At 39.9% G+C, this 13841-nt stretch overlaps 1 protein-coding gene across 9 annotated transcripts in view; it reads right to left on the bottom strand.

The window, feature by feature from the left end:
• Positions 1 to 13841, bottom strand: part of DPY19L1 (dpy-19 like C-mannosyltransferase 1) — a 135416-nt gene that overhangs the window by 119095 nt on the left and 2480 nt on the right. For 7 of the 9 annotated variants that reach the window (XR_012157446.1, XM_073332901.1, XM_073332900.1 and 4 more), the window contains 4 exons: positions 7547 to 7571; positions 6010 to 6097; positions 5220 to 5357; positions 725 to 845 (listed from right to left, as the gene is read on the bottom strand). Coding sequence is in view for 8 of the 9 variants with exons in the window: in XM_073332901.1 (XP_073189002.1) it covers positions 725 to 845; positions 5220 to 5357; positions 6010 to 6097; positions 7547 to 7571 (372 nt within the window). In the remaining variant the exon portion in view is untranslated. The remainder of the gene's footprint in view (positions 1 to 724; positions 846 to 5219; positions 5358 to 6009; positions 6098 to 7546; positions 7572 to 13841) is intronic. The other 2 variants (XM_073332906.1, XM_073332907.1) reach the window with 2 other exon arrangements.

Genomic DNA, 13841 nt, shown 5'->3' with positions numbered 1-13841 from the left:
GCACTGGTGTATGGAACATGTAGAGGGCAGGGCCGCAGCACTGCAGATATTTGAGTAGCACTGTCACTCAGACGGCAACCCAGGGAGGCTGCCTAACTTACACAGCCCCAAAGGCTTGTCTAAATTATGTCAGGGGCCACTGTGGCCCTCAGAACAACCCAGGATTGGGAGGGCTCAAAGATGGCTTAAAACCAATTTAGGCTTGTCACTACAACAGTTGCTTGAGTTAGTACACTTGATTTACTGCACTCAAGCTAGCCTAGCTCAAGTGAGATGGACCGAAATGCGACACATTCCATTTACACAATCTAATTTGGTTAGCAGCTGAGGAATTACAATTCGAACTGCTGCATGCCCACTATATTACCAACTCCCATGTCCGCAGCATTGCAGCTTCAACTCATCCTCTTCAACAGGCAATTCGCTCAAGCTACACATTTTTGCACATGGATGAGAGTTGGGTTAGGGGCAAAACTCAAGTTATAGCTCAAGCTAGTGCTGCAGTGAAGACAAGCCCCTAGTCCTCACTACCTGGATTACAAGTTCTGTGCTATACCTCTACGAGGCACAGCACAAAATCCCTCCTTTTCCATGTATTTCATATACTATGTTGCAAAATTAGCTAAAACACAGGCTTAACTAAATGAAAATGAGCCAGTGATGAACACACATTAACCAAAATACATGCAAAACCACAAGAATATACTAGGGGAAAAAAACTTGCCTTCACAGCTTTCAACAGGACTAAGCCCTTCTCCTCTGTTTACAGTCCAGCATGTCTTGGTCTGAAGACCAATAAAATCCATTACCCCTGTGTATATGCGGTACCAGCTGGCGAGGACCACCTGTGTAGAAAATAGGATTTGAAGTTTAAGTAGCAACTTAGATTTACAGATTATCTCAATACCTACGGCAACCTTTCAAACAGCCAGGAACTAGTAAAATGCCATGACAGTGTTTCCAAGACTCTACATTTTTAATTTCTACAAAACTAAGGGTTTTTGAGATGATTCACTCTGAATACCCAACATAGCTCTATTGCTCAGCATTAGTCTTAACACTATACCTGCTTAACATCAGAAGTCTATATACCCCCATCAACCTAAGGCAGTGCTTCTCAACTTTTCCAGACTACTGTACCCCTTTCAGGAGTCTGATTTGTCTTGCGTACTCCAAAGTTTCACCTCAATTAAAAATACTTGCTTACAAAATCAGACATAAAAATACGCAAGTGTCGCAGCACACTATTGCTGAATAATTGCTTACTTTCTCATTTGTACCACGTAACTATAAAAATCAGTTGGAGTATAAATATTGTACTTACATTTCAGTGCACAGCATATAGAGCAGTATAAACAAGCCATTGTCTGTATGTATGACATTTTAGTTTATAGAGATTTCGCTAGTGCTTTCTATGTAGGCTGTAGTAAAACTAGGCAAATATCGAGATGAGTGGATATATCTCCGGGAAGATCTTTACATACCCCTGGTTGGGAACCACTGTATTCAGAACCATGTAGGAATTGGTATATTTGAACATTTTATGGAAGGAGCTCTATGAGCCAACTTTGCTTAGCAGATGTCTCTCAGATGGTCCCAAATTTTTCCCACAAAGTTGGCAAAGCACACATAGAGCAAGCTGTCAAACAAAGTATCCAAATACCCTATTTACACCCCTCTAATACAAGATCAAATTCATCTGACCAGGAAACCTCTAGATATCTGATACAGAGAGATGGTTAACATGAAACTGAGACATCTCTTTAGGGAAAATAATCACACAGACATGAAAAACTGCATAATGTTCTTTATGGATCACTAAGTAAGGAGAACACGATAAGGCTACCTCTTGGCATGGCCAGAATAACAGTAATGGACAAATCCTAAGTTTTGTATTAGTTTTTACTCCCTTCTTACTCAAGCTAATTCCTATAGAGTGAATTGGAATTTATCTTACTAAGGACCTCAGAATTTGCAATACCACCACACTTCCATAGTGCTGTCTTCCATTCAAAGATCTTAATGCATTTTACAACCAAGAATGAATTAAGCCTCAACACTCCTGAGAGATAAGAAATAGATTTTCTATCTGTAAAATGGGGATAATACTAAGGCACAAAAGTCAAGGCAAGACAGAAAGTCTGGCTGAACTGAGAACAGAACCTAGGCTACTCATCACTGAGATCTGTGCTTTAATTACAAGTGACCTTTAAATCACAAGGCTATCATTTATCCAATTGCCATCACAAAGAACATCTAAACTGACTAGAGGAAAAGCAAATTCTGAAGTGCAAGAATGTCAGGCACACTCATAATTAAAGTTCCAAACAATGAGAACTGTGACTTAACATAAGAGGTAGTTGAAAGAAAGTTGCACTTCAGGGATGAATCCTGGCCCCACTGACGTCAAGAGGAGTTCTGCCACTGACTTCAGAGGAGATAGGATTTTAGCACAGGTTCCCCTTTTGTATCTCCTTTGTATGCACCAGAAGAAACAAATCAACTTACATTCTTAAAAAGGACATTTCTCTTTTTCAGCCCTCCTTGCAGAAACCTGAGGCTTGTGGGAATTAGATTCCTTAGCTACCAACTCTAATGTCTCTCAAAGGACTAAATGGTCGACCAGACCTTAAAGAGCCACTGATATACTTTTGTCATGAAGCATGTCATCCGCTAATGTTACTGAGTGCCACTGCACACTCAATAAATACTACAGAGGAGATTCTCAAACACCCTTGGTGAGGTAAGTATCTTAGTTAGGCTCCTTTGAAAATTCTGTCTGACAGACCCTGCTGTTTCATCAATACTTCACAAGAAATTCTATTTAAGTTGTAAATGACCTTTATCAGGAATAAACTCTTGAGTCCATTCAAGGGCTGCACTAGTTTTAATTATTAGACACAGCTACTCATGTACCTGGTACTAAACACTAACAATATTCTTGTCAAAGGCTTCCTTAGATGACATGGCTAATTATAAAGGCTACATTTTAGTCACTGGTATTTTTAGTAAAACTCATGGACAGGTCATGGGCAATAAACAAAAATTCACGGCCCATGACCTGTCCATGAGTTTTACTATACACCCCTGACTAGGGTTTGGTTTTTTTTTTTTTTTTTTTTGGGGGGGGGGGGGCGGGCGAGAGGCTTCCCATGGGTGCCACGGGAGGGCAGCCCAGGTGCTGGGCGGCGGGGGGGGGGGGGAAAATCAGGCGGCGCATGGCCAGGACCCTTGCTGGTGCTGGAGGGAGAGGGGGCACAGTGGTGCTCAGCCTGGGACCCCAACTGGTGCTGGGAGTGGGGTGGGGGCTGGCGGGGCCTGCAGGCTCCGTACCTGGCTCTGTGCCTCCCCCCTCCCAACAGCAGCAGAGTTTGGGTGTGGGAAGAGAGCAGGGGGTTGGGGCACGGGACAGGGTGAGGCGCACTCTGGGTGGCGCTTACCTGGGGGGGGCTGTTCAAAGCCCACCTCACACCGTCCCGTGCCCCAACCCCCTCCCACACCCAAACTCTGCTGCTGGGGGGAGGGGGGCAAGACTGGTGTGACTGACGCAGGTACTGCCTGAACCGCCCCTGAGCCAGGCGCATTGGCTGCTGCAAAAGTCATGGAGGTCACGGAATCTGTGACAAACTCGCAGCATTACTTATGATTGATGTAAATGGAGGAAAATTAGATGCAGGAAAACTGCTGTGTCAATCACACATCTATAGCCTCTTAGCTACCTGGACCACATTCAAATACTTCGTCAATGAAAGCTTGGGATCTGGGTTATGCCAACAAGATTCCAAAAGGATCTACATTTCTTGAACTGTAGCCTATTCATGCTCTTATAGCATGGCCACCACTGTGTATCTGATTGACCCTGGTCTTGATGTCCTCATTTATGATACTTATTTGCCATCTTTCATTTTAACCACTAATTGCAGATTAAGTATACACATTTGATCGGGTAGGCTCAACTTTGCTAGGTCACTCTTTAGCTGAAGTCAAAATTCTCTACTGCTTCAGAATGAAAGGAACTTTGTATCACTCAAGCAGAACAGTGTATAAATGTTATACACTGGCATATTTTGTAACCAAAGGAGGGGGAAAATTGTATGAGGAATAAGGTTCCTATTCTGTATATAAGCTAGATTCATAAAAAACTTGATTTAGTCAGCTGATGAAATAGTCTCAAATATTAGTAAATACAAAGTAATAGCAGGCAGTGTGCCCTAAGAGATCCATGTTTTGCATTTATTTCTCAACACAGAAGTCAAACTATGATTCATAGATCAAGGTCAGAATCTAATCTAACCTCCTGCGTACCACCAGCCAAAAATCCTCACTCGGTGATCTCTGCATCAAGCCAATAAAGAATTGTTATTTACTCTATAGTAATTGTGGTCCTTTGAGATATGTTGTTCACATGCACAACCTGCTCACCAACGGTGCCTCCTAAACGGTTTCTTAAAGAAACTGTTGGTGATGTGAAAGAAACAGGTTACCCTGAAGTTAAGCAGCATCACCAACCTGCCAGTCTTCAGGAGAGGGAAGAAAACAAGGGAAGAATGAAAACAGATTGCAACTGAAGAGTGGAAAATTAAGGTGTGAAAAATGCCTACAGTTTGATTGACTGCTGCCTGCTTGAAATCAGTTAGGGGGTACACCCCAGAGGAAACCAAATCATAGAAACATATAATAGCTACCTAATTTAAACAAAGAAGTTACCATACAATACTTAAATTCAGTTACAATATAATTAAATGTATATTTCAGGGAAGATTTCTTTCTGCCCTATAGCAGTATCACTCTTTTCAGCACAATTTTTACTTTCTAAATAAAACACTAGGACAGGGATCGGCAACCTTTGGCATGCGGCCCGCCAGGGTAAGCCCCCTGGCAGGCTGGGCCAGTTTGTTTACTTGCCGTTTCTACAGGTTCAGCCGATCGCAGCTTCCACTGTCCGCGGTTCGCCGTGCCAGGCCAATGGGGGCTGCAGAAAGTGGCGCAGGCTGAGGGATGTGCTGGCCGCCGCTTCCCGCAGCCCACATTGGCCTGGAGTGGCAAACCGCGGCTAGTGGGAGCCGCAATTGGCTGAACATGCGGACGCGGCACGTAAACAAACCGGCCCGGCTCGCCGGGAGCTTACCCTGGCAGGCCGCATGCCAAAGGTTGCTGATCACTAGGACATTAACCAGAGTTTTCACAGAAACAGGTACTCCTTTCAAAATATGGCTTACCTCTGGATAAAGATTGAACCTTTTTAACGTGTTAATCACCAGAGGATATTCAGTTAGTTTATCATTCATAATCATCCACATTCCATTCCAAAATGATGGTGCTTCAACAATCGTCTTGAAATAGGAATAATAAAGGCCCTAAAAGGATGCATAATTTAGCAGAAATTAATCAGGTAGTACCATTTGTATTGTCCTACATAAGATTCCTTCTTTTAAGCGGAATTCATTATTATAAGACTCAGACAAAGCTAGTAAGCACAACTACACAATTTTCCAAGTTTCTTCATGTTAGTACCATTTCGAAACTCAGTTGGGCAAAACACCCAGAGAACTTCCATTTTGTCTCAAAAGAAGCATGAAATACTATAGAGAAAGGTAGTTAAAAATATTCCATGCAGTTAGGACATATGTTTCATTAACAAAGTGACAGAGAAACCGGTAAATGGGGGTAAATGTTCACTTTTTAAATGTGTGCTTCATTAAATTAGTAACTTTATAAAGTTATGAAATAGGGTATTTAAAATTTTACATATTTTATTGTATATTAGGTCACAATATCATGTTTAAAATAAAATATATTTGAAACCCATTTGAAAGGGAACTCAATTTATATATGAAATTGGTACCTCAAAATTAACATATAAATATATGTTACTTATAAAGTATTTGTATGTGTTATTTTTTCTTGCTGTGGAATTTTGGAAATTATAAGATCAATTATTCCAGACAAGTTTTAAAGACTGCAGTGTCGCTTTTTATTTAAATTATTTAGAAGAAAAAAAGATCTAACCATTTCAGTGCGAAAAGCCATCTCTCTTTCCAGCGTTGAAAGGTGAGAAAAATGACGGTCATTTTCAAAAAGAGTTGTAATATGACACCTGCATGAACAAAACCTATTCAGTTTCAATTTTCAGGTTTTGAAACCAGTACTGATTTATACACACTAGGAAACTTTTAGTAAATATTTTCACATCAGAAAACACAGCAGACCTAATGCAGCTACTTGTAATTCAGTCTGCTGTTGTACTGATGATTACTTTCCAGTCTCCTCTCTTCACACTATCCATTTTAAGTGAGTTAACTAAAATAAAGAGAATGTGAATCTACAAGGGTCTCTTGCAATACCATTAAAAAGGGATTTTTTTTTAAAAATCAAATGCATATATAAAAAATATTTTATAATAAAGTGCAAGAGACACGTGGATCGAAAGCTAAGTGCTCTTAGAATGAGCAAATCTGACTTCAGGGAAGGAAATTCTGATGTATGCCTACCAAATCAGTGAAAGATTAAAAAAGTGGAGCAAATGCTGCAATTAAATGGAAGTACTTTATATTTGCCCAGGGAAGTTTTCCCTGCTCAATGCTTTTTACTAAAGTACAATTATGTACCAGTATGAGGATATCAAACGGTGATTTTAATCTTAAAAAAGGATACAGATCGTGAGGGGGGAAAAAAAAAACCCCACTTGCCAGAGGAAATATATATTTTGCCTCTGCAAGCATGCTGAGTAGGGTTGGCTCCTTCTCTGGAAGAGAGGGGAGAAGAAAGGAACAGAACAGCCAAGTGACTCTATCCCTTTATTAGGAGGAGGGGGGTTGCAAGAAACACAGCACTAGATACTGTTAGTTTCGGGGGGTTTGTTATGGGTTTTGGTGGACTGTTTTTTTGTTTTGGTTTTTTTTGGAGGAGGGAAGAAGGAGGGCTAGGGGAGCAGAATGGCTGGAGTTGCTAAATTTTTTTCCACAGATACGTAGAAAAGCAGTCACTGATCCTTTCACAGATATTGCTCCTTTTAAAAGTGGGGAGTGAGACCTGGAGCTGAGGTCTTAGGAAAAACAGTAGTAACTGGGAGGCCAAGAGCCTACTGTGCACACAAGAGAGCAAGAAGAAGCAGAGAAGCCCTGACAAGAGGCAAAATGGGATACAGAATTAGTACATTTATTAATGGGCAGAATTAAATAGGGAACAGAAAGGATTTATTTGGGGGCCCTCATAACTGACTGGAGGATAGGAAGGAGTACCAGTGAAAATATGCATGGCTTTGAGGGTCACAGCCATATAGGTATTTTTCACCCAGACAGTAGACTTCGCCCTTGGTCAAAAAGTTTAGGGGGAAATCTTTCAAGTCCAGAATCACAAAAACAGAACAACTCTATGTTAAAGATGATGACTTTCACTGAAAGATATGACGATAATGGATAAATTAGTCACCCCAGTGGCTTATCTATCTATCCATCCATCCATATATATGATGCTTCCCGTTGTTTTAAAACGGTAATATTTCTAATTACTTATATCAACCTTAAGCCAATAAAAATAATCTTACCAGTGTAAAACTCCTGCTAAAGCAGCTGTTTTAAAAAAAAAAAAAAAAAGGGAGGTAAGTGTCTTCATTATCAAACATTTAAACTTAAAAAATGTTCTTTAAAATAATTACAGAACAGTTATCATGGGCTTGCACACTGTGCTCAACTCGGCTTCTAGGAGAAGGAAGGATAGGAGTAACCTGTGCTGCTTTTGAGATGAACTTTTTTGGCCAACACTTAAGCATCTGGAATTAAATGGACAGTATTAATACATAATACTTCAATACATACCATGGATCATTCAAATGGACCAATTAGAATTCAAGCCATTTACTTCAAAAGGCAAGAAAGAAAAATAATAAGCTGTAAAAGCCAAATGTCACATCTAACTTGCTGACACAGTACACTTTATACATCTAAGACAGCAATACTAGTCAGATTTTTTTAAAGTAATATATTCTACCGTTAGCATCTTGTATGTCACAAAATACCTTGCATTGAACAAAAACTAGATGCAAAACAGTCTGTATGACTAAAGGAAAATACATATACATTGTGCTTGTTTTATGTTGAAGAAAAATGTTACTTACAATTACTATGAAAATCTGTAATATAAATGTCACAGAAAAACATTCCTTCCCCAGCAAACAAAATGCAGCTGAAAAAACATTTATCTGACAATGACGTTACATGCAGCTTTTAATAAAAACTTAAATATTTGTTTGCTCATATAAAATTTACACTCCATCCTTAAATTTAGAATATTTTTACAAATACTTCTGGAATAAATTACATATAAGGGTAATCTATTAGTCCCGGTCTTATTTTTGAATTAAATTCAATTTTACAGTTTTAGCTTGTCACAGATTTTTGTACTGACAATGTTTACATGCATTCTAGTGGAAAACTGGAAGTTTTGATTGCAAGGGAAGCTATACATAAGGTGTGTCAGCAATGTAACAGCTAATATTTAAATCACCAACAGTATGTTTTAGAGTTAATTATGCTGAGAGGAATGGGGCAGTTCAAAATCCACAAGCTACTACATCAGTCTGTTTGCAAACTCAGTAAGACAACACTGCATTATTGTATATTCAGTTAACCTTAACATGTTTTCTCCTCAACCATGATGGCAAGAAAATTTTGTTTCAGAATCTAAGCTATTACAAAGAGTAGATTCCGTGACGCTGCAGAATGCAAAGGTTTTTGAATATAATTAGACCCACTAACTTAACCTTACATACATCTACAATGAGCAGTGTAAAGAGAAGAGATGCACATAGTTACATACATCCTGTAATTGTTTTTCACAATGCATTAAAGCCAATTTTACAGTATTTCAATTTTAAAACTGAAATTAATTACATATTAAAACAAAGCACTGAAATTGTGTTTCACTTCCATCAAAGGTACTATATATATTTCATACAGAAGCATATTCTTTAATTCAGCAGAAAAAATACATTCACTCACATTAGGTTTTACAATAATTTCTTATAGCTCTTTTTTTCAACTTCACAAATGCCATTCTTTATTGTGTGTTTATGATGAAACTATGTCAATAATATCATGCTTGCTTGCAGTCATTACCTCCATATCTGCATTTCAAAAGGTGGTGAGAGCAATTTTGCTCTCTTACACCATTGTAACTTGAGTAGCTTCCTTGACTTTAGTGGAATTATTCCAGATTTACACAAATGTTTTCCATTTACAGATCTGGCCCAGGATATTTTAAATTACATCAGAAATATATACTTAGTATATTTATAAAAAAGGTCACCTTAGTGTAACTTGTGAGAAGTTCAAGGAGATTAGAGAGGCTATAAAAATAAAAAACTCAACAATGGGAGATTTCAACTATCCCCATATTGACTGGGTACATGTCACCTCAGGCTCAGGGCAGGATATAGAGACAAGTTTCTTGATGCCTTAAATGACTGCTTCTTGAAGCAGCTTGTCCTGGAACCCACAAGATGAGAAGCAATTCTTGATTTAGTCCTAAGTGGAGCACAGGATCTGACCCAAGAGGTGAATATAGCTGAACCACTTGGTAATAGTGACCATAACATAATAAAATTTACCATACCTGTCGAGGGGGGAAACACCACACCAGTCCACCATGGTAGCGTTTAATTTCAGAAAGGGGAACTACACAAAAATGAGGAAACTAGCTCAACAGAAATTAAAAGGTACAGTGCCAAAAGTGAAATCCCTGGAAGCTGCACGGAAACTTTTTAAAGACACCATGTGGTGAGGTGGTGTGGTTCCCTGCCGCCCCGGAGAGAAACAAGCCCCTCCAGACACCAGAGTGGGTGGAGCCAGGGAGCTCTGAACCCACACCCCAGAGGGTCAGGCGTTGCCCCGGAAAGATAAAAGCCCGACCTCAGGGCTCACTGGGGAGGCAGCTGGCAGGGAGGCCAGACACCTCCAGCCTAGCTCGCAAATGGGAAAGCCCAGCGGCCTGCAGAAAGCCCAAGGACTGGCCCAACCTGCCCCACGCCAGCTACCCAGAGGAGTTGCCAAGTCTACCCCTGGCCAGCTATCCCGAGGATCCCATGGTGCTGGACCCCCCTGAGGACCTCACCCTGACCCAGGTACCTCAAGAGGGGGAGTCTGGAAGTAGCCTGGGGGCAGCCGACCCTAGTCTGGCTGCAGCACTGCCAGAACCCATGTCAGTGTGTTGTGGCCAGGATCCCCACTGACACACCAGCGGGTCTTCTGCCGCTGCTAGGGCACCGGGCTGGGATGCAGTGGAGTGGGAGGGCCTGTGTCCCCCGGCCACCCAACTCGTGGGTGGCAGTCTCCCCTTCTCCCAGGCCCTTTGGAACCTAGGGCCTGGGCCTACTGTTTATATACTGTTGTTGCTCAGCCCTGCCTGAGCGCCTGACTCACCAGTGCCCTGCCCTGACCCAGGGCCTGGGCTTACTGTTGTATTTCCACCTTCACAAAGGCCACGGAGGAAGGCTCATGTAGTCGGACTAATTCCCGGCAAGACCTATTCCCCAATTTGGTGAGGCGGTGGGGTTCCCTGCCGCTCCGGAGAGAGACAAGCCCTGGCTAACCTCTCTACACACCCTAATAGAGGTTGAAATTAAATGTATACCTCAAATTAAAAAGCAGAATATGAGGACCAAAAAAAGTGTCACTGTGGCTAAACAATGAAGTAAAAGAAGTAGTTAGAGGCAAAAAGGCATCCTTTAAAAAGTGGAATCCTCTCGAGGAAAATAGAAAGGAGCATAAACTCTAACAAATGAAGTGTAAATATATAATTAAGAAGGCCAAAAAAGAATTTGAAGAACAGTTAGCCAAAGACTCAAAAAGTAACAGCAAAAAAAATTAAATACATCAGAAGCAGGAAGCCTGCTAAACAACCAGTGGGGCCACTGGACGATCGAGATGCTAAAGGAGCACTGAAGAGCCATTACGGAGAAACTAAAGGAATTTTTTGCATTGGTCTTCACAGCTTAAGATGTAAGGGAGATTCCTCAACCGGAGCCATTCGTTTTAGGTGACAAATATGAGGAACTGTCCAAGATTGAGGTGTCATTAGAGGTGGTTTTGGAACAACTGGATAAATTAAACAGTAATAAGTGACCAATATCTGATGGTATTCACCTAAGAGTTCTACAATTTCACATTTGAGTTCCTTCAGAACTACTAATTGTGGTATGTAACCTATCATTTAAATCTGCTTCTGTAGCAGATCAGCGGAGCATAGCTAATGTGTTGCCAATTTTTTTTAAAAAAAGCTCTAGAGGCAATCCCTGCCATTACAGGCCAGTAAGCCTAACTTCAATACCAGGAAAACTTGTTGAAACTATAGTAAAGAACAGAATTATCAGACACATAGATGAACACTATTTGTTGCATTTGACGAAGTGGGTATTCACCCACAAAAGCTTACGCTCCAATACGTCTGTTAGTCTATAAGGTGCCACAGGACTCTGCCGCTTTTACAGATCCAGACTAACACGGCTACCGCTCTGATACTATTTGTTGGTGAAGAGTTAATATGGTTTTTGTAAAGAGAAATCGTGCCCCATCAATCTACTAGAATTCTTTGAGTGGGTCAACAAGCATATGGACAAGGGTGATCCACTGGATATAGTGTGTGGGGATTTTCAGAAAGCCTTTGACAAGGTCCCTCATCAAAGGCTCTTAAGCAAAGTAAGCTGTCATGGGATAAGAAAAGGGCAACAAAAATATTAGGGATATGGAACAGCTTCCATATGAGAAAAGATTTAAGACTGGGACTTTTCAGCTTGGAAAAGAGACGACTAAGGGGGGATAAGATAGAGATCTATAAAATAGTGAATGGTGTGGAGAAAGTAAATAAGGAAGTGTTATTTATTCCTTCTCATAACACAAGAACTAGGGGTCACCAAATGAAATTAATAGGCAGCAGGTTTAAATCAAACAAAAGAAAGTATTTGTTCACACAATGCAGTCAACTTGTGGAACTCTTTGCCAGAGGATGTTGTGAAGGCCAAAACTATAATTGGGTTAAAAAAAAGAAAGAAGTTCATGGGGGATAGGTCCATCAGTGGGTACTAGCCAGGATGGGCAGGGATGCTGTCCCTAGTTTCTGTTTTGCCAGAAGCTGCAAATAGGTGATAGGGGTAAACCATTAATGATTACCTGTTCTGTTCATTCCCTCTGAAGCACCTGGCATGGGCCGCTGTTGGAAGACCGGATACTGGGCTAGATGGACTTTGGTCTGACCCAGTATGGCCATTTTTCTGTTCTCCTGTTGTAGTGCTTTTAATGCTCTTATTTGGAATATTAAAAAAACACCCAATGCTCCATTCTTCAAAGATTTATGCACATACTAAATCTTTGAGCTCAACAGAACTATTTGGTTGCTTAATGGGACAACATCCATGCTTAACGGTAAGCACATATACACATTTTTTCAAGATTTAGAAATAATTATGTAAAAGGACTCTATTGCAGCAGAACTTGAATGGCATACTAGCATTCAAGCATAAACATGTTAGCATCCAAGCATAAATATGATTTGGGAATGAAGTACTATTGAAAAGGGAAGCCATTCTTAAGTCACAACATTTGGCACAGATCTGCCTCCAGAACAGAGGCTGAGATTTCTTCATACAAGTGTCAAAATGTACTGGTAAATGACTTATGCTTTCAAGAACTCAAGAAGGAATAGCAATCATATTGTAATTTGTTATATTCTGTCTTGAAACTTAATTATGACAAAAGAATAAGGGTGAACTATTTTTCAGGCTCACTATATAAAGATTTATTGAAAATTCAACTGGGTGAGGTTTTCCAAGAGTTCAGCTCCCAGTGAGGCATCTAAATGAAATGACCAGATTTTCCAAAGAAAGGACAATTGAAGCTGCAGGACGCTGAGCACTTTTAGAAGTCCTGCAACTTCATTTAGGTGCCTAAATAGGAGCTGAGCTCTTGTGAAAAATCTCACTCCAATAGTCGGTGCTCAGTACTTTTGAAAGTCTGGCCCTTTCAAGATTAAGATTACAAAATTAAACCAACAAAACTGTAAACCAAGCTTTTGTCAAATGTTCACATTTTAAATCAGATTTTGAAGTAGACCTCACATATTTACATTAGTATGGATTTATATTCTGTAGGAATAAATGGGTATGACATTTATACTTGGACCCATTCACTTGTTAGCACTGGCGTCACGGCCAAATTTCAGCTCTGGAAATAATATTCTGCCTACCTAAATCCCCTCTGAAATTTCAGCTGAACAAAGTATTCGATTCCTGCCTGAAACTGGTTGTTTAGTGTTGTTTAGCCTTTTAAACAACAGTTGTGTTTCAGTCTAAGAGGATGCTGTATGTCATTGGTGAATGAAACGATTTATTGACAATTTACTTATCAATTACGTCGTAATAACTTATAAAAATAGCAAATTTCTTCCTATTTCTCTGATACAATTTCTTCTGGAATCTAGCCAGGTTTAGGAGATATCAGTAAATATCACCCAAAATTTTACAATACATTGAAGTTATTTGGTGTTAAAATAAGATTAAAGATATTTAACAGATAAATAATTTGATGTTTGTTGATTTTACTTTAACTTTAAGATCCAGCATTTTCATTTAACATAGCAAACAGGTATTTTACAATGATTTCCAGTAGTGTGGCAATAAATTTAATTTTTGTCTCACAAGCATAGTATGTCAAGGAATCATCTTCCTCTCCTCCCCCAAAATATAATAAGTTTGATATTATATCCACATATATTTAAATGCTCTTAAGCTAATAATGCTAACTAACAAAGTGTTCCACAGATTACAGTATTGAAGCAATAAAGGTCACAAG

This window comes from Lepidochelys kempii, chromosome 2 (genome assembly GCF_965140265.1).
Source record: "Lepidochelys kempii isolate rLepKem1 chromosome 2, rLepKem1.hap2, whole genome shotgun sequence".
In the NCBI taxonomy this organism is placed as follows: Eukaryota; Metazoa; Chordata; order Testudines; family Cheloniidae; genus Lepidochelys; species Lepidochelys kempii.
Note: the sequence above shows the minus strand (reverse complement) of the source record. Positions and strands in the feature narration are given on the sequence as shown.